Below are 26,172 nucleotides of genomic sequence, written 5' to 3' on the forward strand. Positions count from 1 at the left end.
CAGGACATAGAATAACTTATGTGTTCTGTTATCATTTTTGAGTGCTGCTATAAGACTGTGAAGACAGCCATTTAAATCTGAGAAAAATATCTATTTATTGCATTTCTTGAGTTTTGCTGAATACGTCTATACTCATCTCAGCATGTTTCAACCTCGAGCTATCTAGAGTTGACATTGGTTTTCATAGGTGGCTGCACTGCATTTATATGCAATTTTTTTCCCCAATTTAAGGTATATTCGCACAATTCAAGGACATTCAAACTACTAAGCTTGGCAACACAGGTACAAAGCATGTTTATATATCCTTATGGGTGTATACTGCAATTATCCCACCTCTGACACTGCGGTGTAGACATACAGCGTGAACTTGAACAAGTGACCTGCCTTCCTTATGTCTCAGTTCACTCCTCTGGACAGCAATGATGATGCTTACTGGCTCCAGATGTTGCAATAATTACATATTTAAAAGTTTAGGGGTTCTACAGGGAAACAGTTATGGATGGATGAAGTAATTTTTTTTTCCACTTCTTCATTTAGCTAGTTACAATGACTCATGCTTTGTGGAAACACTGTATCAGTAAAATGTTAACTAGGCAGAGCAGAAACCAAAAGAACATGCCTCTTAGCGCTACTGGGAAAAGGAATCACAATTTAAGATAAACACTTTCATTTTTGACAGAAAACCATTCTCTCAGTCAGTTCCCCAGGGCAGAGGATCTTGAATGAAATCTCCCAAAACCTCAATCTAAAGCCTTCCCTATTCTTACATACATTTCATTCATGTCTCTTTTTAGTGCCAAGGCCCAAAACATATCCAAAATACATCCAAGACATGCTGAGGTGTCCACCTCTAGGACCTCTTCCAACAGAATGAATCTGGGCCAGTGCTGCCTGAATTTCTACACACGACTGCAGAACTGGCCCTAGTGCATTTGTTGTTCAAACCACTGGTGAGAAGCAACCAAAGATTTTTTTTTCCCTCATTCATGCGTTTTTCTAGATTCATTCCACCATCTCAGTTTTGTGATGCTGTGAACTCTAACAGGACTTAACAGTTCAGTTGGCTTTTTGCTAGAAAATAGGCAGATTGGGTCAAGTCTCAAAAGCAAAGTGGGGGAAAAAAAAGGGAGAGAACATTTCCAGGTTGCTTTTTGTCTCCGGAAGGGCCTGATGTCACATTAAGGAATTGTCCAAATAAAGATCTGCCCCCAACAGGTGGACTATTACTGATAGACACTACATGAGTGGCCTTTAGTGACACGGGCTGTCGAAATGTTTTGAGCTGTTGACCCACTGGGTAGAAACCTGCCCTAAGCAGATGTCAGCGTGTCTTACACGCTTCCTTTGGACTCACCCACCTACAAAGAAGTACATGATTTTTTAAGCTGAGCGTTGCCCATCAGTCTTGAGACTAAAGAACTGGGATGATGGAGGTGTTTTATGGTTCAGGTTCTACACAGCACATACACTTGCTCATGGGTAGAGTACAGGTGTAATTTTGCTACCTGAAGCAGAAGAAACTTCTAGTAGCTGAGCTATCAACACCAAGTATTTTATCTATTTTTAAACAGCTGGTATTAGCAAGGCTGGTGCCCACACAATTTGCATTTGCTGTATCTTTCCTCTGTTCAGTCCTCCATTATATGATCTTGACGTTATATTGGCTGAATCTGGGTCATTTAAGAAACCTACCTGAGCTCTTATAGCAGATATAAACTGAGCCAAATATTTCAGATTTTTAAGTTTGAGGAAAACTCACGCCATACAGAACACCTATGTAGCGTGGACCTCTGTCGTAGGCCACAGAGATGTAAGCAATAACCATCCTTGAAGAAGCAGTGTACTGTAGAACAGCCAGGCCTTGAGTTTTAAGATCTGGGATCTACCAGGAGATTGTGACCCTCTTTTAGGATTACAGCAGAAAGATGGGAAACTGGAAAGAAGTATCTTTTTTTTTTTTTTCCTTTCTTGTTAACTATTCACTTATTTTTGTAGCCTCAAGACTTCAGCAGTTTGAACTCTGCTGAGTATACCAATAATACAAAACAAGTGTTGACTATTTTGAAGACTGCCACGACATTATATCAAGGGAGCCTAATTACTGATTATAAGTGGAACAGCTATTTGTCTTCCTCTGTTTCATTGCTTATGTACATCCAGCCTGTTTCTGAGATCTAATCAGTTTGTGAAAGTCCAAATGCAGCCCAAGAAGATAGTACCAATAGTTCCAACTGAAGCCTAAAGATTTGCTTCCAGTTCTTTGAATCTATATTTATATTGAAAGCCCTCTGATTCTTTTTTCTCTCAAAAGTCAGGAAGCATTAGAGAGATTCTGTGTGTTTTTGCAGAACAGTGGTTCTCAACCACGTAGACAGGTCTCGTTTTGGTCCAAGAACATCACCACGAAGGGCTAATAAGCTTTGCTAAGCCTGCAGTAGCTTTGTGGGATGCATCAATGTCAGCTTTTAGGGAAGGGGAAATTGGGGGTGGGTGGGGAATGAACTCTAGTGATATGTGGAACAATGACAATTTTCTTAAGTGAGCTTCTGCTACAGGATGATGGGGAATGATGGGTTTAGTCAAGGAATTAGAGATGCCTCATTAGACTCCAAGATACTTAACATGAGCATGAAACATTATACAAAGGGAGGTGATTTTCATACACTTGAACAAACAGATCAACATGTGGCTGCAAAATATCTCGAATTCTGTAAAAGCAGGTATCAGGAAATATTTAGCTGCAGCTTTCTTAGCACGGTAATAGCCTCTAGAACAGGCAACGCCGGAGTTCTTGCTATGCTTACTTTACACAGCGAATCTACATGAATATGTTTTCAAGCTAACAGGATCCTTTCATTTCCAGAAATGAATGCCTTAATAAAGTACGGCTTTTTGTCTAGGTCCATTGAAAAATTGAGTTAAGTAGGAAAGGTGAAGGCCTTCATCTCCAAATGGCGAAGTATAGAGCTTACACAGCAACTACATACCTATTATCTTATTGGAGATATACATAAAGTAAAAGATTTAATTTATTGCTTATTGCTTTGTAATGACTTTGTAAACAAGGTTTCCTAGGTCTCATTCTCTTTCCATTTAAAGCAACATGTTTAAAGTAGAGAAACAGAAGTCAGTGATAATCATGCAAGTCTGAAGATCACACAGGAGGCTTTGTTTCAGCCCTTTAGCTCGAATCGAACAGTATGCCATTTTGAGTTCTAACAAATGACTGACTTGAGCTATATACCCTGTGTTGACAAAGGAAAGAAGAAACATGCTCTAAGAAGCCTTTACCCTGGAACGTGCCTACTAATTAGAGATGCAGGCTGTCAGGAGAGAGAAATTCTACAACAGATCTTGAAAACTGCTTTGTGACTGTGGGAAAACTTCTTAGCCTTTTTTAAAAATGGTTACTTGACATCACTAGTTAAATGACTTAACATTTTCTGATGATGTGTACTTTCCAAGCATTATTCTCTAATATTTCTGATTGACAGTACAGTAATACTGTTGAATAAAATTACAAGTTATTAAAAAAAAAAAGAAAAGAAAAGGAAAACCAACTATTAAACCAAGTAAAATTCTAACTCTTCCTCCTGACTCTTTTCATTTCTATGAGAACTCGATCAGTGGATGAAATTGGGCTGGTGTAAACCGACTATATCTGACCATAAGATGGTGCTAGTGCTACTGCATTGGTAATAAAAATGGCACTGGTAAAGCAACAAGTATCCACACAAACGTGCTACGGGGTAAGTTTCCTTTTCTCATGACTTTTATGAAAGGCATTTGCTGAGGTCCAGTAACAAGAACACGTCAGTTCTTGCACAAGTTTCTGTAACTGCAGAACATCTTGTAGAAAGTGAGCTCAGAGTGGGAAAAGGAAGTGAAAGAAGAGCTACGGTTTTGGCCTAATAATTCCCATACACACTTGAGATACCTGGACACCTTGTAAACAAAAATATAGAGAGATCTAATCTAGAAAAGACTCATCCTGTTTTCCCATTCTAATGCACTGTGGAAGTCGTTACAGAAATTCATGAAACAGAAATAATTACAATGGTAGGTAGAGACCAGATCTTCCTAGTCAAAAGTGGAGAAGTCTTCCTAAAGCACACTCTAGTTTTTCAGTGATACCTTCTCCAATCACTAACAGAAGTTAAAGATGCAGTTGAACAGTTCTGAATTTTCACTCCGTGTTGCAATGGTGATCATACATATTAGCCAGTACATTAACACTTGTGTATACATACATACATACATGCACAGACAGCATACATGTATATGCTGTGTATTTTCAACATTTGCCTAAACATTCCACATGAGAACATGGCTGTATGGAGACCCTTGTAACTGTGCTCAGCTGGAAGAATTTTCAAAATCAGCCAAACGCAGTACTGTGAACTCAAGGCATCTTCCACCCAGAGTTTCAAGTTTCTTTTCTAAAGTACAAACACAGTAATTTTTTCCAAGTATTTGAACTCTGGAAAAGTATATGCTTTCCTTAAAAATTAATTTCATTATTCTACATTTTGAGAGTTGCAGTTAAAAATCAGCAGGAGATAAAGAACCGATTTGCATTTAAATGTAGTGGAATTTGGCAAAAAATACAAACACTGCAAGAAAAAGAGACTGCCCGTAACCATAAATACAGGGGTCACAAATACACTTTTTAATTAAGCTATTGTGTCTTTTTTTTTTCAGTGAAGACATCTATTGAATTTTTCTCACAGGCCTATTTCTATTTCACAGTGTTTTCCAGCACAGCTCTACCTCGACCCTTCTCCCAGCTGAAAACTCATTTGCAACTCCTGTTGTTAAATGTTTTTCGTTTCAGCTTTGTGAACTCCTACCTGCACAGGACGACCATCTTCTTGGCCGATCATGTTCCTCCAGTCCTGCAGCGACCGCTGGAGGCTCTCCAGCCCCGTCTCCCAAAGCCTCACACCACCTCCCATGTCCACGGTAACCAAACCCACTTTGCCCAGTGGTGCCAAGAGGGCATCGGCGTCCGAGATCTTAGAGAGCCACGATGTATATGGAGAGAGGGACTGTGATCTGAAAAACAAGGATTCGCGTGATTTTCCTTGAAGCTGCAATTAAGAAGAGGATGAGTATTTCTGTAGTTAAGGTGACAATTAAATGAAATTACATCCTCGTTCCATAAAAGACTATAACTAAGCCCTGCATACCCTCTATTTTGTCTGAAACATTTCACCTGCTGAAACTGGATACGACCAAAAAGATACTTGTCAGTATAAAAAGCAGTACAAAAGACCTGGCTGAAAGGGAATGTGTCCCCAACCTACTGTTGTATCTCGTCTATCTGAAAATAGTCTTTACAAAAAAACTATAAGGAATTTGAAAAATTTTAAAATGTGTTATAGAAAAATAGAAAACTACAAAAGAAATGGGAAAGACCATGACCTGGGCACTGAGGAAAATACCTTTCCATCAACTTAAAGTAATACCTTTCTCTAGTGCTTTAATAAAAACAAAGGTTTAATCATTCATTTAAAGATGGCACAGCTCTATGCACAGAGAATCTCAGCACTGCTTTAAACTGCCAACTTGGAGACAAATTTACTGCTGAAACAGAGGACCTAATAGCTACATAATATGAAGAGAAATTTAGATAAAGTAGGAAAGATTCTTTGCATTTTTTCAGTACTGTTAATGACATGCATAATGACTTGGCAACTTGCACTAATACTACAATTAATAATCTTTAAAGATAAAAGAAGCAATAACACATAGGCCTCTACCTATTACTCAAATTGCCATGTACTAATTCAACCGAAGAAGAGTTATCTTAGCATTTGACCGGGTTAACTATGCCAGGAGGAAAGGCTGTTAGATTTTAGCACAGAACTATGCATATATATGAAAAGTCACTTTATTTATCAGTTCTTAATGAAGTACATTTTTAAATCTGGACTTGTGCTCTGATTTGGCATAAATAGCTTAAGTCCTCATACTAGGTTAAGGGTCATTATGTTGAAGTTTGGCTTTGTAATTTTTGTAATTTCTCATAAAATCCTAGTGTAAAATAAAGTGTGATTCCCTATTATTTCAATGTTAATGCCTTACATTTTTGAATGACTGTGTAAGATGTAGGCCAATGGATCAATTATAAAATGGTGAACAGTCCAAAATTAATTCTCTATTAATTAAAAAATTCCACAGATTATTAATGATGCAGAATCAGTTTAAATGAGAATCAATTAATATTGTCAAACCCAACATCAAATGGATAGAATTAAAAAAAAGAAATATAAAATTCCTGATGTGTGGGTTTCATGCATGTGCTAGTTAAAGATGCAAAGTTGAGAGACTGCTATTTAAAAGAAAAACGTTTATTATTATTATTGCAGTGGAAAATGACAATTTGTAACCAAAATATACATTTATATCATAAAACATTTGTAAATATGCCCTACAATGGTCAGAGATGGATGTTAAACCCAAACAGAAGCCACACAGTCTGGCTATTTTAATGTATCATGCAAGATACTTGTGTGGAATGTATACTTTCCAAAGGGAGAAGCAAAACTTAGAGAAGCTCAAGTTATTCTCAAGGTGAACTTTATACTGGACCAGAACTTGATGCCTGGTTTCCTAACACCTAGCACTGGATCATTCTGCCTGTCTTTTTTAGACCCTGAAGACAGAGAAAAAGGAAAAGAAAATAAAGATAGCAAAACAAAATGAAAGAGGGTAGAGGATAAAGTGGTGAAGAGGTGGAAAGAGCCAAGGGAGTGAAAATCAGAAGATAAAGCTACCTTTCATATTTACTAATTAACTGCTACATTTTCGTTGGTATCACCTAGTAAACAGATACGAACTGTTAACAAAAATATGCTGCAACAATTGCAGAATTTTATCTACTAGGTATGAATTATTCTTACTCCCCACATCAGAAGAAATATTTGCTTATCCTGAAGTAATAATACACACTAAATTCTCTTTGCTCTTCTGTAAGACAGAGGCTGCTCTAATCAATAAAATCAGTTACCTCGGAATAGCAATGTATTTGATTTTCTTTGAGTTAAGATCTGTTACTTCCAAGTATCCAGCAGCTTGTGGAGGAGTGACATCTGAAAACAAACAAACATGTTATTTTCCTGCTGCATGATTAACTGGTTATTGCATTTGCATTTAGCAGATTAAATTTCAACATTTCATTATACAGTACCTGTCAGAAAATAATAAGCTTTCACATTCAGCGCAGGAGTGTAACTTGCAAATACGGAATTGTTTTACTGTTATGATAGTGACTAACCAGACAGGCACAATTATAAAAGAGCAATGTATTTGTATAGCAAATGTCAAAATTACAGACAAATACAGCCCTACTCACAAAAGCACTGATCAGGCATTACTGCAATCCCTAACTCACTGCTTTTATCTGTCACTGAAGATAACGTCAACTGTATATCTGACTTTAAAAGCATATTGAGGAACATTTCAAAACATTGTGCTTATGATTCCCGCTTCAAAATTTCCCAATAATATTAACCTAAATGTTGTTGCCTTAAATTGAACCACTCTTTTTGCAGGTAGATTCCCGGTATGCAAAGATTTTATAACTTCATAGTAAATAGCCCTAGGCTATCGGGCATTTAATATTCTGTTTATAGACAGATTAATGAATACAGCTAATTCTATGGTCCCTCCCTCAGAAATAAATCTGGGTGTGTGTGTGCCTACATTGGCTTTTGCCAACATATGAGTACACTCTGCCTGGGCTCAGAAGTGGCTTCCAGTTAGGAGCTGGCTTTCATCTGCCCGGAATAAATTGAGGAACTTGAGTTTTTCAGAAAAGAAACCAGAAGACTGAATTACACTGCATAGTATGGGTACAAAATATCATTGTCACAAGATGAAAGCAAGTCTAGATTTCCTTCTGAAACACCTTCTCTTTCACCTCCTTGAAATGAAGGAGAGCCTGATGCTACCTGCAGAAGTGTTGATGCTTGCACACAGCATGCACAGACAGAAAAGACCAGCAGTACAAGGGGATCTAACATTCAAATGAGTATAAAGAATAACCCACAGTAGCACTTTAGGCATATCTACTTTATCTACATATCTACAGTACGCAAATCTACAGCAGCACATCTGTTGACTTTACTCATCTTCATAAAAATGGAAATATCAAGCACATTGGAAATAGAAAAAAAAAGTCTGGAAAAATGCAGGTTTGTGGGCCACAGAGCACTTTTTTGTTTTGCCTAGATTTTGTTACTGGTTTAAAATGTGCTCTCTCTTTCAGTGGTAATGGAGAATAAGATGTACATTAAAAATTCTGATGAAGATCTACAACGCAGAGCTCATACTGAACTGGAAGGGGTAGAACTGTGGGATAAAAATTAAAAATTAAGTTAATAACTTAGAGAGAAAACACAAATCAACCAAATGAAATTATAGAAAGGCAAGCGATTGCAGAGTAGGAAGCTAAGAAAAGGTAATCAAATATTTAAATGCAACACAGGAACAACTGGCCAGGCCCCGGAACTGCAGTCAAGAATCTTACGATGAAACATGAACATCAGACCTAAACAAGTGCACTTTGTTCCTCTTTTGCTGAAGCCCGACAGAGAACAGCTATGCACAGCTCCAGACAGCAAACAGACATCAAACTTTCCTACATGTGTGTAGGAAAGCACAGACACATGAGAGAGTCCTGGGGGTGACAAAGAGGTTAGAATGGATGGGCCATAAGAACAAATGTGAGGAATTAACTTTTCTGTGTGTGTCTAAAAAGAGACTTTTTAAAAAACCCCACATCCCGTAATATCAAAAAGATCCTTATAAAGACAGCAATATTATCCTGACTGAGTGGAGGTAACATGAAGCATTCAGTTTTGTTTACAGCAAAAAAAATAAAGCTGGATTCTAGGAAAAGCTTTTCTTATACAAGGGGAGTAAAGCATTGCAATAGGCCAATTGTTTGACAAACATCAGTTAAGAAGAGTCTAAACATGTGTCATCCTGTCCCTATATAAATAGGTGGACCAGATGATGTGTCGAGGTTATTCCTGTAACTGTGTGTGTTACACTACATGTTGTTCCCGTTACTGTCACACTAATAGAGATACGCACTCAGTAATAAACTGTTATTTTATATTCCTGTATAGAAAGTGCTGAGAATCCGAGTAAATATTTGCTCTCAAGTACCCCTCTTTTCTATAGCCCTGTTCTTAGAATAAACATGAATACTTATTTGCTGGATTCTGCCATGATCTCGTGTGAGTTTATATTTTGTGGCCATACATCTATTTGGCAGTCTTTGGGGAGATTATTACTTGTTATAGTTTCTGTTCAAACATAACTATTATCCTGGTTTACAGTTCCAATAAAACACAAAGGAAATTACTTCTTTGCTTGTTGTTCCTGGAACAGTTTCGGTAATACATATCGGAGCATGCTACGGTTTGGCTGAGTACTTTGAATTACTAATAGAACTGGAAGGCTGCGCGCCAGAACTGACCAGTTGTCCAAGAAGATGAGAAAGAAAGCCTGATAGGTACGCAAACCGAAGCAAAAATATAGAACAACTTCTCAAAGGCAACATAAGACACTAGTGCAAGAACTTGAAGGGACTGCCACGTACTCGATTTTATGTAGGAGGATGCCTTTGCTTCACTGTGTCATCTCCCAGGAAAGGATACAAAGAGTTATGAACGAAGTCTTATACAACTCTATAGGTAAGTAACTACAGGTTTCCAGTGCAGAAACAACAGCACAGATGAATCACCAAACGTCCAAAGGCCTCCATGAATTATGCAGCACACTCAGGAATAAGCAACACCGAATCTCCAAGGGATGAAGACTGTTAAGTAGCTCCTGGTAGCAGTTAAATGTGCATTCAATTAAAAATTCTGTCGATTAGTGAGATTGAGAGGCAAACTCCAGAAGAAACAATAGCCCAGCAGAGAGGGCTGCAAACACTGGATCCCAAATGGGCACAGTAAGGACTTCTTATCTCACCTTCCAAGTGAGTACATGAATGCGTGTCTCTCTTCTTCTGTCTTCTCTTTTGCACTTGGAAAGATTTTGGATTCATGCTGTAACAACGGCAATACTAGCTCTCTCTAATCTAGTACCCTGTCTCCAAGAGTAGTTAGATGCTTGGCAAGTGTAAGAATGGACAAGCACACATGGTATTTTCCCCAAGTCACCAACCAGTTCCAAGCCACGGGCTTCTTAAACTGAATGTGGTGTCTATGTTTTTATGTCTACGTATTTAGTCACTTCCACGAGTTTGTCCAGTTTTCCTTTGGATCCATGTTTCAGCATTCACAACATCCTTTGGGAAGCAGTTCCACAGGTTGGTTCTCTGCTCTGTGAAGAACCACCTCTTGTTTGTTTCGATGAAGTTCCCACTAGCCCCATTAGCTGCCCCCTAACTCAAGTACCGAGTGTAAAATTGTTGCTTTTTCCACACCTCCATGCCACACGTGTTCTTGTAGAACTCCACCATATGCCCCTTTCTTGATCTTGTCTCCACATGCAGGAGATTTGGCTGATGTAATCTTGCTCATCCTTGTCACCCTTTTCTGAACTTATCCCAGTTCAGCCTTCTCCCACCTTGAGACAGAGGACCAAAACTACACGGTGTTAAGGACACACAGATTTATACAACAGCACAAAGACGTTCTCTGTTTTCTCTCTGTTTCTTCCCTAGTAATTCTTAACATTTGATGTACTTTTTTTGACTGCTACTGAGCTTTGAACTGGTATTTTAATGAAACTATCTATCATAACACCAAAATCATGCTCCTGAGATGTACTGATCAGCCCCACCATTTTAGATGTAGAATTAGGACTCTTCCTTTCTTCCTTCATGTACATTATATTTACCTATCCTGAATTTCATCTGCCATTTCTATTGCAGTCAGCATCGTAGTCCTTCTGTAATCCTTCATGGTGAATCCTCTCTACTGTGAATAATATCCAGTATCATCAGCAAACAGTCATTTCACTCTTCATTCATTTTTTAATTTTTCTGGTTTTTTTCATGACTGTGCTGAGTAGCACAGGTCTCTGTAGGATTCCACTCGTAGCTCCTCCACTAGAAAAACTGGCCATTAGATGATAAATGGAAATGTCTGAAGTCCTGAAAAAAGGCTACGGAAAAAAACCTCTAGTATTGCTCAAGTCCAATTTAATTGCATTGGTAAGGTCATATTAAACACGATTCAGTTAAGATCAATTTTGGTAATTCATAAATTAAAACATCATTTAGAGCAGAAAAATCAATAATAATGATCCTCAAGAAGGACTTAAATCTTTCAACTTAAATGGCCATAAAGCAAAAATGAAACCTCATAAAATTTTCTATAAATTTAAAGCTATCAATCACTATTCATGAATATATTTCACCATAGTTGAGGAAAAAAAAAAGTTAGTATCTCGTTCAGCTGTAACAAGAGATATAAATTAAATTGCTTGGTTAGACAGAAGCCAGTTCTCAGACAGATAATTTGCTCAGGTCACTGGTATCCAGGATTCATGAAGAATGTCCTCTTTTTTAACTATATTAATCTAGCATTATAAAGTGTTATATACCACAGCAACTTAAAAGACTTTCAGAAATAACTGTCAAGATCTCAATTTTAGGTATCATTTGGAAGCACTGTATCCCTCCCTCGCTCCCAAATTAATAAACTAATTTTAACAAAAACTCAGAAGATTTACCTTCTGAATTTTTATACCAGCTACTTCAGAGTAGGTTTTGGGTTTTTTTTTTATCATAAAGGCCTAAAAAAAAAAAAAAAAAAAAAAAAAAAAAGACCCAGTCTGACGCTTCCACTATGAAGTATGGGAAGATTACAGCCTGAAGTGGCATAATTCCAAGATCGTCATGCTAGCTCTAGGTTTTATTAAGTTTAATCTTTTTAAAAGCTAACCTTTTCTTCACAAATGTAGGCAACTTCAGTTTTCTACCCTGTTTATATCCTTGACTTTGTTTCTTTAGTCAAGTGAATGTTTTATCCTTTTAGTAATAAATAAAAGGATTTCCCTACACAGCGAATTTAATCTGTGTTAGACCATTTATTTTGTAAAAGGGAGTTAATTTGGAATAAAGCATTTTATTTGCGGACAGAGAGTTCACATACAGAACAAGTCAGGAATAGCTTCTTGCTGATGAATTCCAAAAACCTGCCATTCTACCATATACATATATTTTGGGGGTTCTCTCTTTCGAGAGTGACCTTTCCTTGGAGATTTCTAGACTTAATTAATGCAAAACTCACAAATGCTGTTATTTAGCACTAACTGGTATATTTTTAGTCATTGGCTGAAGAAGCTAAAGATACAATGATAACAGAAAGCTTGGCATGGCAGCACAAAAAAGTCTGAAGGCCTGTAGTCTATACCTGCTTTATTAGTGTACAAGCGAAGGATTGTTTTGCTGCATATGAATGTTGTTTATGCAACATTCTCTTGGAGAAGAGAAGAACTAAAAAGCCTGGGTCTCTTCAGTTTGGAGAGGAGGCAGATGTGACTGAAGTTTACAAAGTCATGAAGGTGATGGGTAAGGTGAATGCAGAACTGTTATTCTCCCAGTATAATTCAGCATGTTAATAAGATCCAAACTGATTTTAACAATGAGTGCAACTACTCTCATTCCTCCTCAAATGCTTGCTTTGTGATTCTTTAACAATATTTTGGAAAAAATTCATGAGTGATTGCGGTTTACAAGCCAAAACCAAGCGTGTACAGTTGTTGCAGCACAAGTATATGAACCTCTTACCTTTTGGGTAAATGTCTTTCAAAGGCACATCTCCAGGTGCTAAAATTCTGACTATTTGATTAGAAGCCAATAAAGTTACACAATTGGTTTGTTTTGCAGCTCCTGTTTTCCTCCGGGCTCCATAATAGAATGGATCAGAAGGAGAAGCACGTTTGCAACTGAGAGAGGAGTTTCTTTTCCAGCTATACACTTCACTAGGAGACTGCAAGAGAGAAGGAGTCTACTGAACAAAACATTACTATTATCAAGCCTAAGAACAAAGGTTTCTCGATAAGTCCCACTTCTTATCTAATTTCAAATCAAATGTAGCTCCTGTGGTTACCTCTCATGTCACTGCATGACAAGGAGAAGACCTCGATTATTCTGTCATTAAAAACTCCTATAGGAGTGAAAAACAACAGACCACCTACACAGATTTTAGGAATTGAGACTCTGTGAAGATCTGAAGTTGAATCAATGTTTTTTTTTCATGTTGAACCAGGAACAGAAAGCATTGAAATAACCTAATTTGGAATCAAACTATGTAACAAACTGTTACCATAATCTAAATTTCCACTAATGTAGATAAATGCAAACAGATATTTCAGTAATGAATTGAAAGGCAGGCATTAAGGCTGGGATTTGGCTCCAGGTTCAGAGACATAAATGTAGGTGTCCACATGTGTGCTTCATCTCCCACTATAGCCAGTAGAGCCTAGAGAATAAATCATCTCACCTTGAAGAAGGCCACTACGTTTGGTCAGCTGAGCGTTGCTATTACGAGTAAGGGCTTAGATAACCTTGTTCATACTAAATACCTACACCATTAACACTAACCACCGAATCTGAAGTTTTTGTCCCACCACCCTCACGTTCACCTTTAGCACTCCCTCTTTGACATTCACATGGACTTTTAAAACCATGTATAAGGAAAGACAGGGCTTCTGTCTAAATCAGGGAGAGCAAAATGCTTCATCTCCAGTGTTGGTACTGAAGGGTGTAGCATCTCTAGTACTCCCTCCTCTAGACCACCTCCCTTTTCCACATCTCTTACAAATAATATGAAAAGCTAGTAAAATCAATGTGGCAACATAAATCCAAATCAAGTAAAACTCAAAAGCTAATTGCAAAGACAGGGAATGTCTTATTGACAAAAACATATTTTTGAATCATTTTGGATTTCAGAGTATTTTCTTCAATCATTTGGCTTTCCCCAAATTCATGTCTATTAACTGTTACATTTTCTAATTTGCCTCAGTTTATTAAGCAAACTTGATATAGAATTATTTATTCCATAAGCCCCACAGTTTTTGTAGGTAGTAAATATAAATAAATCCAAGGAATTAAACATACCGCTTTTATTTTCCCTGTGTTTACCTCCACTCCTTGCAACAGCCTTAGTCATTACACTGTTACGTTTCAGTTTCCTTTCTGGTCCTTTTCTAATTGTGTCACAGGAGAGAGCACAATTACATGCATTATTTACACTTCACTACATTATTAAATAGTGAAGGGGCTGTATAGTTTTGTTACCATTTTCTGTATCTGTTTTCTTTTTCTTAAATCTAGAGTCTTGTTAGCTGCTGCATAACTGAGCAAAAAAGTTCACACTGAACAGTCCAACATGGTACTGATATCTTTTTTCTCAGTGGTTATATTTAATTAAAAATCTAAAAACCCCACAGGATTTAGAAAATATTCCTGCAGCCAGCACTATTCAAAACTTGCCTACAATGAATTTTGTCTGTGCTAGAACTTATGTGGTCCAATTTCTTACTAGTTCAAACTCCAATGAAATCCCTCTAGTTTAGACTACCCTACGAAACGGTGTACACCACATGCATTTTGTCATCTACTGCCATTCCCTTCTTTTTCCATATCATTTGGTAAACAGGTACTTAACTGGTTACAGAATAAATGAGATCATATTACTTCACTGTATAATAATGCTGAGTATTTACCAAGAGGTCTGGGAAACCAATAACAATAGTAGCATAATTATGTTCATCTGAGAAAATCCTGTTGGGGGAGCTGATCTTTTGTCCCACGGCTGCACTGAGGTTTTCTGAAGATAGCTGGTCACTTGAAACGGCATGCGGCACACACAGTTCTGACGCTAAACAGGGAAATTAAACAAAATGAAAGTCATTAAATCCAGATGTGCAATAGGAAACAATATTAACTGTAGGAGTGCTGCGCACTGATCATTGCTATTACTTTGAGCATAAAATTACTAAAAAGCAAAAGATTTGATTATACTACACTATAACACAGAAAAGAAATCAGGAAATAATGTTATTTTTGTAAAATACTTAAAATCAGGAAATACTAGCTTTGTAGTTGCTTATACCACTTAATTTTGCCCTCTACTGTGCAAATGAGGCAGGAAGCCTGCGGAATAGAACAGCTTGTGATCTCATTGAAGATTGCTATAATGCAAATGCACAAAAAGGCAAAATGCAGCTTTGCACAGGTAAGTGTCAACGTGACACTTCTTGGCAGCCGACTTGCTGTCTGCAATTTAAATAATGTTATTTGTAACACATTTCTGGTAAATAATGGTCTAGTTTTCTTTTTCTTTAAGCTAAGGAAAACTAAATTATATTCTGTGCAACTGTAATAGCTTTTTACCTTGCCTCAAATTATGAACACAGTCAGAACCCGCTATCTTTAGTTCTGAAGCATACACTGTTCCCACTTCAATGGGCAGACTATCTCGTTTACCTGGCAGTGGGAGAAAATCTTTCCTCCCTCAAAGGATGAATGGGCTACTGGTTTGGGTCAGTGGCATACCCACACTGGTCTACCTTTTCTTAGTTCTCCTGCCACAGGTTCTGCCTCAAAGAATGAGAAGAGGCTGAAGATGTTATATTCGGGCTTTGCTGGATGATTTGGAAAAAAGTGGAGAGGGAATATGGTAACTTTTTAGATCGGAAGAGAAGAAATAAGCTAACAAAGGATAAAAATAGCACAAAAAGCATGCAGCAATAAACTGTCCACAAATACTTTTGAGACTGGAAATTATAATAACGTTTCTACCCATCTGAGGAATGATCTTCTATAATGGTTTCTAAATAAGGCACTAAGAGGAAGGAAACTACTGTGCTCTGATGGAGCTTGATAAGTTGATAGAGTAAACTACAAGAGATAAAAAGGATCCCAGATATTTAAGCTGTGGTTAGAGTCTTTGGTAACCGATTTGTTGCTGTTTGTGTAAAATAAGCTGTATTTGTTATTTGTCAATAACATTTGCTTGTATCGTATTTGCACTGTGTTAATCTCATTCTTCATACTCATGCTAGCCACAAGGACCAGGACAAAACTTCTTCCCTCTTCAACAGATACAAAGTGGTTTCTCTATTTTTTTTCCTCTGTCTCTCTGAAACACTCTGGAGATAGGCCAAAGCCCATAAACTGTTCGGTGGGATGCACATGTACTTCCAGTGTTATTAAACCAGGGAGACTAAAGATTTTGTGCATTGTCATCAAATGCTCAGGGTTCAAAATGTCATCAGATCTGAAGACAGGCAGATCTTACCAGGCAGAATGATGATCGCTGGCGGCGTCTGCCTTCTGTAGCCAAGACAGGCCTCAATGCCTAATACCATTGGGGAATTTTGCTGAACAAATTCTCCCTATCTTTTAACACAGGTGTGATGGCCTCGATGGCCTCCTGCACATTATCCACAGAAGTTTAGAAACTGTGACTTCTGTTCTAACAGTAGGTCTTTTGTATTTTTCTAAGTGTTGAGACGTGTCTTCTAGCTCATCTGAGTGTGTGTAACAGACCTGCAACAGCGTGCAGACTGGGCTCATCAACATATTTGGTCCCTTCTATTCTACGCTTTAATTCCTGCCTAGTCGTCTTTCTTCCTTTTCCATTCTGTATACTTGTACGTTTCCTGAAAGTCCATGGCTGAGGGTCTTAAATGCTACAATGAAACAAAGATGCTTTATTCAAACAACCTGAAGTTTGAGCATGGAATTTGCCATGCTTTGTGAAAAGTTATTATTAACCAAACATGATAAGGGGAGGACAAAAAGAGAATCAGAGAGAAGGTTACCCAGACCTTTAAAGTAAAAGAACCTTGTTTGTGCAGCTGCAAACACAGAAAGGATTAAAAAAAAAAAAAAAAAAAAAAAGGAGAACAGGCCAAGCTTGCATTCAATACCCGTTGTTAAGCCAAATCCCGTATCAGCTGGCTCTTCACTCAGTGCGTACAGCTGGCAAACCTCACTGTCTTCAGCTTCCATATGGGCACACTTGGTTAAAAGAAATTTCCTGTACAGGATACACATTTATAATAATTCATGATTAAGCTTGTAACTCTAAACAAGGGCTTCTATCTTCTGAAACAGTGAAAACATTCTACGTTTATATAAACAAGGTTATCAACACCTTTTGCTAAAACTATATATGATTTACCAAACATCTGTGAGATAGGAAAGGGTAAGCCAGCAAGTGGCAGATTTGTCTTCTGGTAACTATTTACACACTTTATTTGCTGTGCATTTATAAAAGTAAGACAGCAGAGTAATATTTCTTTCATGTGATCATGAAAGTAAAACAAGCAGGCACTAACTCTGGCTGTATATCCAAAGCTAGGTCTAGCAACATTCTAATTTCTAAAGTTCAACACCACCTCAGTAAAAACAGTATTAACATGCATACAATCAAAGCTAGTCTAGATTTTCAGAGGCATGAATTTAGGCAAGCTTATCCTGTTCATTTCCTACTCTAAAAGCCTACCTGCACTTTCACCAGAGCAAATCTGCATCTTAAGCACCAACTGTTTAAGTCTAGCCAGTCTCACAAACTGAAAAAACAACTCTGAGACCAGGAGTGAAACTCCTGAACATAAACAAGACGCAAAGAAGAAATAATGCCAACAAGAAAACTAGGCTTGACTAACTGATTTGTTTCATTTTCCACCAAGAGCCACCGGTCTTCAGCTGCCAGGAAAACAGATTTCAGATTGATCGGAAGCGAGATGGTATGAGTTTGACCCTCCAATACATCCAGTACAATAAGGCGGTTTCTGTAAAATTGGAAGCCAAGAAAAGAATAATCAGATAGGGATGTACAGGAGGAGATCTGTTATAAATCAATATAATACAAGGATATAATTTACTCTCACCCTGCTTCTTTGTAGAAGACCAGCCAGTTTTTGTGTGAAAACTCTCGGCACATTTTGTAGTTGCTCTGTATAAAAATATGTCATACAGCAATTAGTGTTTGTTAGATTCATCCCAGTGAGTTTCCCTGACTCCCCTGAAAGTGTACTACATTCTTCCTTTATTTAGAGTAATCCACAGCATTAATTACCTTTCAAAACGCTATCTAGCCTGCCTTGTCCCAAGTCATATAATTGTGTCATAACTGAGTTCATTATCTTGGACATAATCCCTTGCAACAAAATGTTCCGTTACTTCCAGTTCTAGCTCCAAAGAGGGATATTTTAAAGATACATATCCTCAGACAATACAATTTATTTGCATTTGTCATATCACTATTCCATAACGATGCTATTTTATGTGTAAGGCATTTAAACCTACATAAGAGTAAATGATTAAGTGCTCAGGCTGTATAAACAGAAAGACGAATGAGCTGGGACAGTTTTTCCAATATTGAGCTTTGATTAAAAAAAACCAAAAACAACTTGGTATAACAGGGGCAGGTGCTATTTCTCACCATCTCTTCTTTGCTGCTCCACCAAGATGTTCTCTTAGGAGACTCTTGAGCATCTGGTAAGAGCAAAAGTCGGCGAAGGGCACCACTGTTTGTATCCAGCAACAACACAACATTGCTCTGCAAATGAAAAGCAGACCTGTGTACATCTCAAGCCCATTTAAGAGACTACAACAAATCTATCTGAAGCACTTTTGCAATGCTAGCTAGTTAGGACATCTTGAAAAGATGATCTAGATTTTGTTGGAAAACGTAGGCTGAATCCTCTTGGTCCATTTCAAAGCTCATGGAGAAATTTAATAGGTTAAGTACATGGAAAAAGGGCTGGAATGATATTCCAATTTTTCTATAATGTTTTGCCTATACATCTCACATTCACTTCTGCATAAGCTCTAGGAACTAGGCTAGTATGGCTTACATGTCCACGCTGTAGTCAGCTACAGGTGAGAGACATACAAGTTTTGTTCTGTCGAGTCACTAAAATATCTCATTTCAGTTTTTATGTTTTCTGAGCATCCCTCTAAAGTACCCATTACTTAAGTTACACTGAAGGTGAAAAACTGGTGAGAGAAGAAATGCCTTAGTACTTTCTCTCCAAGTTCATACTGCTGATACCATGGAGCCTATTAAATATCCCAGTGCGTGGCGATCCTTCTGTGACCTGCACGCTCAAGACGGCTTAAAGCGTCAGAGGTAGGACAACTGTTGGAGGACAGCAGGATGACTCAAGACGATGGAGATCGGAAGCAGACAGGACACTGAACAGAGTGGTGCAAGCGTCCTCCAAAAACCACATGTGAAAATATGGTATGCTAAATTTTGAACGGCTTCAGATTTCTCAGTTTGTTACTCAGTGCCCCAGGGTTCACACATTATTTCAAATTATGGGGGCATTTTAAACATTTCTTTTTACAAAGTACTATAGCTGCTCCTGTACTGCGTTCAGCTCTGGGGCCCCCAACATAAGAAGGACATGGACCTGTTGGAGCGGATCCAGAGGAGGGTCATGAGGATGATCAGAGGGCTGGAGCCCCTCTCCTATGAAGACAGGCTGAGAGAGTTGGAGTTGTTCAGCCTGGAGAAGAGAAGGCTCCAGGGAGACCTTATAGCAGCCTTCCAGTACCTAAAGGGGGCCTACAAGATAGCTGGAGAGGGACTTTTTACAAGGGCTTGTAGTGATAGGACAAGGGGTAGTGGCTTTAAACTGAGAGAGGGTAGATTTAGATTAGATGCAAGGAAGAAGTTGTTCACTGTGAGGGCGGTGAGGCACTGGCACAGGTTGCCCAGAGAGGCTGTGGCTGCCCCATCCCTGGCAGTGTTCAAGGCCAGGTTGGATGGGGCTTGGAGCAACCTGGGTAGTGGAAGGTGTCCCTGCCCGTGGCAGGGGGGTTGGAACTACATGATCATTAAGATGCCTTCCAACCCAAACCATTCTATGATGATTTGATGATTCTAATGTGCTTAACTTAGAATTCAAGAGAACAATCATTCAGGGCCAAGATTAACCACATCAAATGAAATTTAAAAGGTACAAGAGAACAAGTTAATTAAGCTTTGGGTTGAATTTTCTGTTTGCCATTCAAGGAAACATTAGGTTCTGCAAGTACATTAGGTTCTGCAAGGACTTACTAAAAGTAAACTGTCTACGTACAACATCTGCAACAACGCACAATAGACGTTAAGGAAGTAAAAACATAAATTCCCACAAATTCTCCTAAATAAAACAAATACAAACAATCTGAGTCACAGCAGTTTTGGTCTTTTTGGTACGCTTCATACTTTCACTAGGATCATTTGGGAGAATTAACTTTATTTAATAATGACAGTCATTTGAAGCTAAATATGGTAAAGCATTTAAAATATTGCCATGTTATTTGGAGCATTTGGGAATTTCAGCTAGAGTTCAATATGTCTAAAAAAAGAAGTTTGCTTATGTATTACAACCCAAAATTATAGAAATGTGGTTCAGGACAAAAAAAAATAAAATAGGGCATTTGCTTTGGATTTTGGTTTTCCGCCATATTTTATTTATATAATTCTGCAAAAGCAGTGCTGAACCAAAGCAATGCATTAGCCTTCCACGTGAGATAAAGAACACATACAAATCAATTACATTCTTCCACTTAGCGTTAAATTTATGAGAGCAGTTGGTAATATAAAAAGCCTCTCTACTCCACCCCTTTTGATGTTAATGGTTTCCTTCTGTGCTAAGTGACTGATGTATATTCTGTCTGTGTTTAAGAATAGATTTTTGCGTCACTTGCAAACACATCCAAGAGCAGCTCTGGCAACTCTTCAAGTGGGCTGGGAAAAGAAGTTGGTGTGCAATTCCACTGTGTTTGCTCTTGACTGGGAGAAAAGTAACCTTTGGGCGACCTCCTGACCCTGATGTCTGGAATTCCAAACTCTGGACAGATGCAATAACCAATCTCGTGAAGTGGTGTGCCTTTATTTTTAGTTACTGCAAAGTTTCCCTTTCCTTACTGCTCTTTTTATTTTAGCCAGCGTTTTCCTCTTAAAAGTCCTTAAACCAAACAGGGCTGTGATTTCACTTTGCTGGTATGGGAAGTTGTTCCTTACGGTCTTGCAGACAGGAGAGTTAGGGGAAGAAATACACTCCAGTTTCAGAGTGGGACAGTAAAAAAAATTTGGTTTAACCCTCTTGTATTCTTCTCCCTGTACTCGCTCTCGGTTTCGTTCTCTGCTGTCCTTGACGCTCACGTCCCGAGCAAGCAAGTTTGCCAACACAGACTCTTTTTAGCTGTCAGCTTCAGATGAGGCTGATTCTCATCTCGGTAGGGTAACCCCTCTGTACGCTCTCCACCTCGCCTCCTGTCCCACAAGCACCTTTTCTATCAGTGCCACTCAATGACCCCTTGGGTGAGGAACACGCAACAATCCTGACACTGGACCTACTAGGTACAGATACAGACATATCATATCGTTCGTTAGGTTCAAGTGAAAAAAGTCTGTGCAAGAATTTATGGTTTGGGGCTCTAACCTCCGTGCCTTCAGAAGTGGGAAATATATGCAAGTAGATTACTGGTGTTCCAATTAATGCGAGTGGTGTCTTGCAGACGATTTGGGAGACCTGATTGTACTAGAGATTTCAGTGAATGGAGAACAGTAAATAGAAACATAAACTTTGTGCTTATAGAAAAGGAAAGTCTTCACCTTTTCTACAGAAGATGCACACCTTTCTATATAAGTACACCTTTCCTTTTCTATAAGGTGTGCTTATAGAAAAGGAAAATCTTACGTAGTATCTAAAAAGAAGCAAATTTAATAACATCAACTAGTTTTGGAAGAAAATATACTCCTCCTCCTGAACACATAACGTCAGAATATTTTGGGGACTGTGGTTTCAGACATTACTACTAGTAGCTTGCAGCTCCATCCATACGCAGGTCCTCACTTGTGATTCAGGCCAGATCACAAACTGTTAAAAAAAAAAGTCTTCTTTTAAAGGATGTTTGCCATCTTCTACACGTAGTGAGCAAAGTGGATCTCCGTGTCAGCTTCTGGGCCACAGACCCCCTCACTCCCTTGCTATCGGAGAGCTTTGACAAAGAGCTCCAGCAGCACGTGGAACAGGGAAAAGCACTTCCCTCCCTCCCTAACCCACCTCCCGACCGAGAAAGATAAAAGCAGAGTTAAAGGACGCTGGCAGGACACTGCGCTCCCTGAGGTAGACTGTCCGTCCAGTTGTAGCCTTTCAACAGAGCAAAGTGCTCGTAAGAAAAAATGGAAGTGTACAGTTAATTTATATGCAAATCAATTCTCCGTGTGCATTTTCCTCCTATAATCCCATATAAAATCATACATGAAGTTATCAATATTCTTTTCAGTCTATATCTGCTCTCCTTCTGTACGGTAAAAGCAATAGGTGCAGAAAGAAAAAAGGGAAATAGGGGGGCACAAAGCTTTATAGGAAATAGGGGTACGACCTGAAGTACTTGTGGGGAGGACAGGGCAGAGGCATTGCTGCTTTGAAAAGATGAATGCAATTCCCACCTTATGCGAAAATGACTTGAGATTTCTGAAGAGTCTTTTCAAAGTCTCTCAGCTTAGTCTGAACAAAAAGATGGAGTCAAAACAGGCTGCGCTCCCCGAGACCAACAGCCACCATGAGGAACAGAATCATCTACTCTTTCTTCCAAGAAGATGTAAAGGTGGCTTAAAAGCAGATAAATCTCTGATTTGTGCTATTAAGTTAAATCCCTGAGGAGTTTAGTTTTTGTAAAATTTTATTTAAAAGGACAGGAAGGAATGGTGATTTTTCATTTTATTTCACTGGAGGGCTCTATTGAATCCAGATGGATGTCATCTGGGAAATAAATCACACAAGCTTATTTGAGAAGCCACAATATCACCATCTCATCCTTTCCAATAAGGTTATAATCCATTTAAAATTGTTCTTTTTTATAACTTAGTCAGAAACATTCATCTCCAAAGACCTTTATTAAAACAAAAAATTGGGAAAAATCTTTAGCTTTTCATATTGTCTAATTAATGGACTATAGCATTTATGAAATATCAGCTGTCAAGTGGACTTTTTTTTATTAAATAAATGCAACTGCTTATTTCCACAAATATTGCTAATATTTCTTGGTCTTTTTGCACATACACGTAGATGAGCCTCTAAAGCATCACATCCATCATCTACATTACTTGTTTTTCTTGAAGATCTGTTTGATGCACCATTAGCACAAGTAGCTAACCCTTGGAGCCTTGCCCAAAATACAGATGTGCCACTAATCTATTTGTCGTAACGTGAATGCTGCAGATTTTGAGCTTACGCCTGCCAGTGACCTTAGTACACCTGAAGATGGGCACCTTGGCTATATGTCAAGGCTCCTTCTGTAGCCAGTGGAAAGAAAGAAGCACCTCCAGAGGGCAATTCACTATGCTCTACCTTAGCTGGGATGAATTGCTCTTGCAGATCATCTTTATCCTCCCAACAGATACCGAAGGTACTTAGATGATCAGCTTAGACTATATGCTTACCTGCTAACATCAATAATAATGGACTTAATTTCATATACAGCAATATCCACCTCATTTCACAAGTGCACAAAGAAAGCACGTGATTTTTTTCATGGCTCCACTGCAGGAAGAGTTGGGAATAAAACCTAAGCTCTCTGTGGAAAAATTGAAACTACTTGAGAATCTCTCTTTTGATTCAGTGGGAACTAGAAATGCAGAGATCCTAACACATGAGCCCTAGTGTAAGGAAGGATAGCAGTGGCTGCAAAGACTACAACAGCAGCATTTATCTGACCTGTGCTTTGGTACCTCATTTAAAAACCAATCCCAAATAAATTACTAATGTAGTCCATACATATGAACATGCAATACACAAGAGAATCCTTTTTCATCATTTTTTCTGTGCAAGATGCTTATTTAAGTTTCTCAAGAAGTCTAAAATTACTTTTGAATGGCGTCCTAAGTATACAATGACTTTTTGCAACCAAGTTTGTAGTTTAATGAAACATACTTTCTCACTCAATGAATGAGTAGTGAGTTAACAGTATCTAAAAAGTCCTAAGATAATGCAAAGCATTCAGAATATTGTAATTCTGTATTATTTTCCAGCAGCGTAAAACAGGCTTATTTTCAGACAGGATTTGTTCACCTGTAGCACTTGCTAAGAAAGGCAAGACTGAAACTGGCAATCTTTAAGCTTTGCCAGAGAAAAAACTTGAGGTTACGCTCAACTGAAGTCATCTGGAAAGGGGCACTGAGCTACCATAGTCTCTCCACAAAACAAACTTCATTTCAGAGTTTATTTCATACTGTCACTGAAAAATATATTCCACAAGGACAGGCAAAACCAGTCACAGAGTTCACTACCTAGAGCTTCATGGACGAACCTTTGATAAAAACTTCATTGCTGACACCAAATACTACTATGATTTGGTTAAAAACAAAACTAGCAGAACAATTATTTTCACGGTAGGAATTTCAGAGGCTGAGAAAGCAAAGAATATTGCTGGGCTTTATATTAAAGAGCATGAGACATTCTAAACATTCTTAGACAGAAGATAGACTGCCATCTGTTTTACAGTTTCCTGTGTTGACTTTGCCAAAAAACGCCAAGGATTGTTTAGAACCAAAGAAACGTGTAATGTGCGTCTCAAAATTGCCCGAATGGTACTTCTATAGCTGTTAGGACAACTACGCAGGCAATCACCACAAGCAGGTAACTTCAGAATCATATTTTTTCCAGTTGGCATTGGAAAGTGTCCAAGGCAAAGCTAAAGAAGGCATAGGCAGTTCTACTAAAGGCAGAAGAATTGTTTTTCTCATAAGGCTTCGAGCTTAACTGTAGTGTTTGAGACCAGAAAGTGGTGTCAAACCTTGACAAACGTTCCTGGAACAACAGTATTACAGAGACACTAGTTATGAAATAACTGAAAACTACTTAATACCCTAACTCAATGTAGGAAAGGTTCCTCTAGATCAGAGTCTCTCACCTACTGAAAAATAGGCAGAAGAAATTCAGGACAACAAAAGGAAAAGGAGAAACCAACCAACAATGATGACCAGATTAAATGCCCATGTCAAACCACGATGACTGGTAGGTAACATAATAAACTATTATTAATATTAAAAAATGAACAGCAGCAGCTCTGTATCAACTGTTGTCTCTTCCCACTCCCAGGCAAAGAAGTTTGGAATTGGAAATGTTCCAATCAGTTCACTGATAGTAATGGAAAGTGGAAAGTATGTGGAAAGTATGCAATCCTTTAAAAAAAAGGGATTCCAGTCAAACGAACACTGAAGTCATCAGTGGTTCTAAATTTGCATTGCTGATACACTAGATGGCAAGGCTTACATAGTCTTCTTTCTAGTCTCAGTACTTCAGATGTTACAGAATGAGAAATACCAGGGTTCACAAAACAATAAAAAACAGTGGCATGAAGCAAATACAAGCAACATTTTACTTTGTGACTCAGAAAATGTCTCTTTCATATGCTATCTGAAAAGTAAAAAGGGGACAAGATTGGAGCAGAACTTAAGTTCACAGCATAAAACAGCTTGCTTTGTACTTTGCACTTTGCAAACATACGCTGCTTGACTGAGACTCCTGAACCCAACTCTCTATCTCCCTTTCCCCCATGAAGGCCAATCTCCCTTTATCAGTAAGAGAAAGAAGATAAGCAGGTAGAACTCAGCTTCAAGAACGCAAAAGGACACTGACCGGCTAAAAAGTGCAAGAGGAAAATCTCCACATAAAAAATAGAGCTGAAGGCAACTCCCAAGCTTCAATTATGGTGAAAAAGAGGACATTCAGAAAGGGTAGGCTTGTCCAGGCTACTTCAATCTATTGGAGGTAGACTCCTGAGCAATCCTGCCTTTATGATACTACTTTGCTCATCACTAAACATTTAGCTGTGTTTTATTTTTTTTTACCTCCTCTTCATGTAGAACCACTTGACCTTTGAGTGGATTTCCCAGCGGTGCCACGGTCACAAAAGGTTGCCAGACACTTCCAACTGTTCTTGGGAAGAGGTCATAAAGATCCACAAAGTATCCACTCTTACTAGAAACGTTCATGAAGTACAAGGAAACAGGATTGCATGTAGTAACGTAAAGAATGTTTTTGTCTTCCTCTTCTGAAACAAGAAAATAAAATTAATGAAAGGCTACTGACATCATGAGTTGCTCTTCTGGAAATATATATATATATCAGAAACTCAGCAGATGAGGTAGCAAAATGTACAGAAAAATTACCACCGTT

General features: G+C 38.3%; 1 protein-coding gene across 1 annotated transcript in view; it reads right to left on the reverse strand.

Annotated features, from left to right (window-relative positions):
* The window catches only part of VWA8 (von Willebrand factor A domain containing 8), a 189,371-nt gene that overhangs the window by 39,025 nt on the left and 124,174 nt on the right, over nucleotides 1–26,172 (reverse strand). Inside the window, exons 29-37 of the mRNA XM_049815763.1 lie at nucleotides 25,845–26,047; nucleotides 18,432–18,548; nucleotides 17,878–17,942; nucleotides 17,653–17,778; nucleotides 16,912–17,021; nucleotides 14,701–14,855; nucleotides 12,761–12,962; nucleotides 7,013–7,094; nucleotides 4,851–5,055 (exon numbers count right to left, since the gene is read on the reverse strand). Coding sequence (XP_049671720.1) covers nucleotides 4,851–5,055; nucleotides 7,013–7,094; nucleotides 12,761–12,962; nucleotides 14,701–14,855; nucleotides 16,912–17,021; nucleotides 17,653–17,778; nucleotides 17,878–17,942; nucleotides 18,432–18,548; nucleotides 25,845–26,047 — 1,265 coding nt within the window. The remainder of the gene's footprint in view (nucleotides 1–4,850; nucleotides 5,056–7,012; nucleotides 7,095–12,760; nucleotides 12,963–14,700; nucleotides 14,856–16,911; nucleotides 17,022–17,652; nucleotides 17,779–17,877; nucleotides 17,943–18,431; nucleotides 18,549–25,844; nucleotides 26,048–26,172) is intronic.

Source organism: Accipiter gentilis, chromosome 13, assembly GCF_929443795.1.
Source record: "Accipiter gentilis chromosome 13, bAccGen1.1, whole genome shotgun sequence".
Classification (NCBI taxonomy): domain Eukaryota; kingdom Metazoa; phylum Chordata; class Aves; order Accipitriformes; family Accipitridae; genus Astur; species Astur gentilis.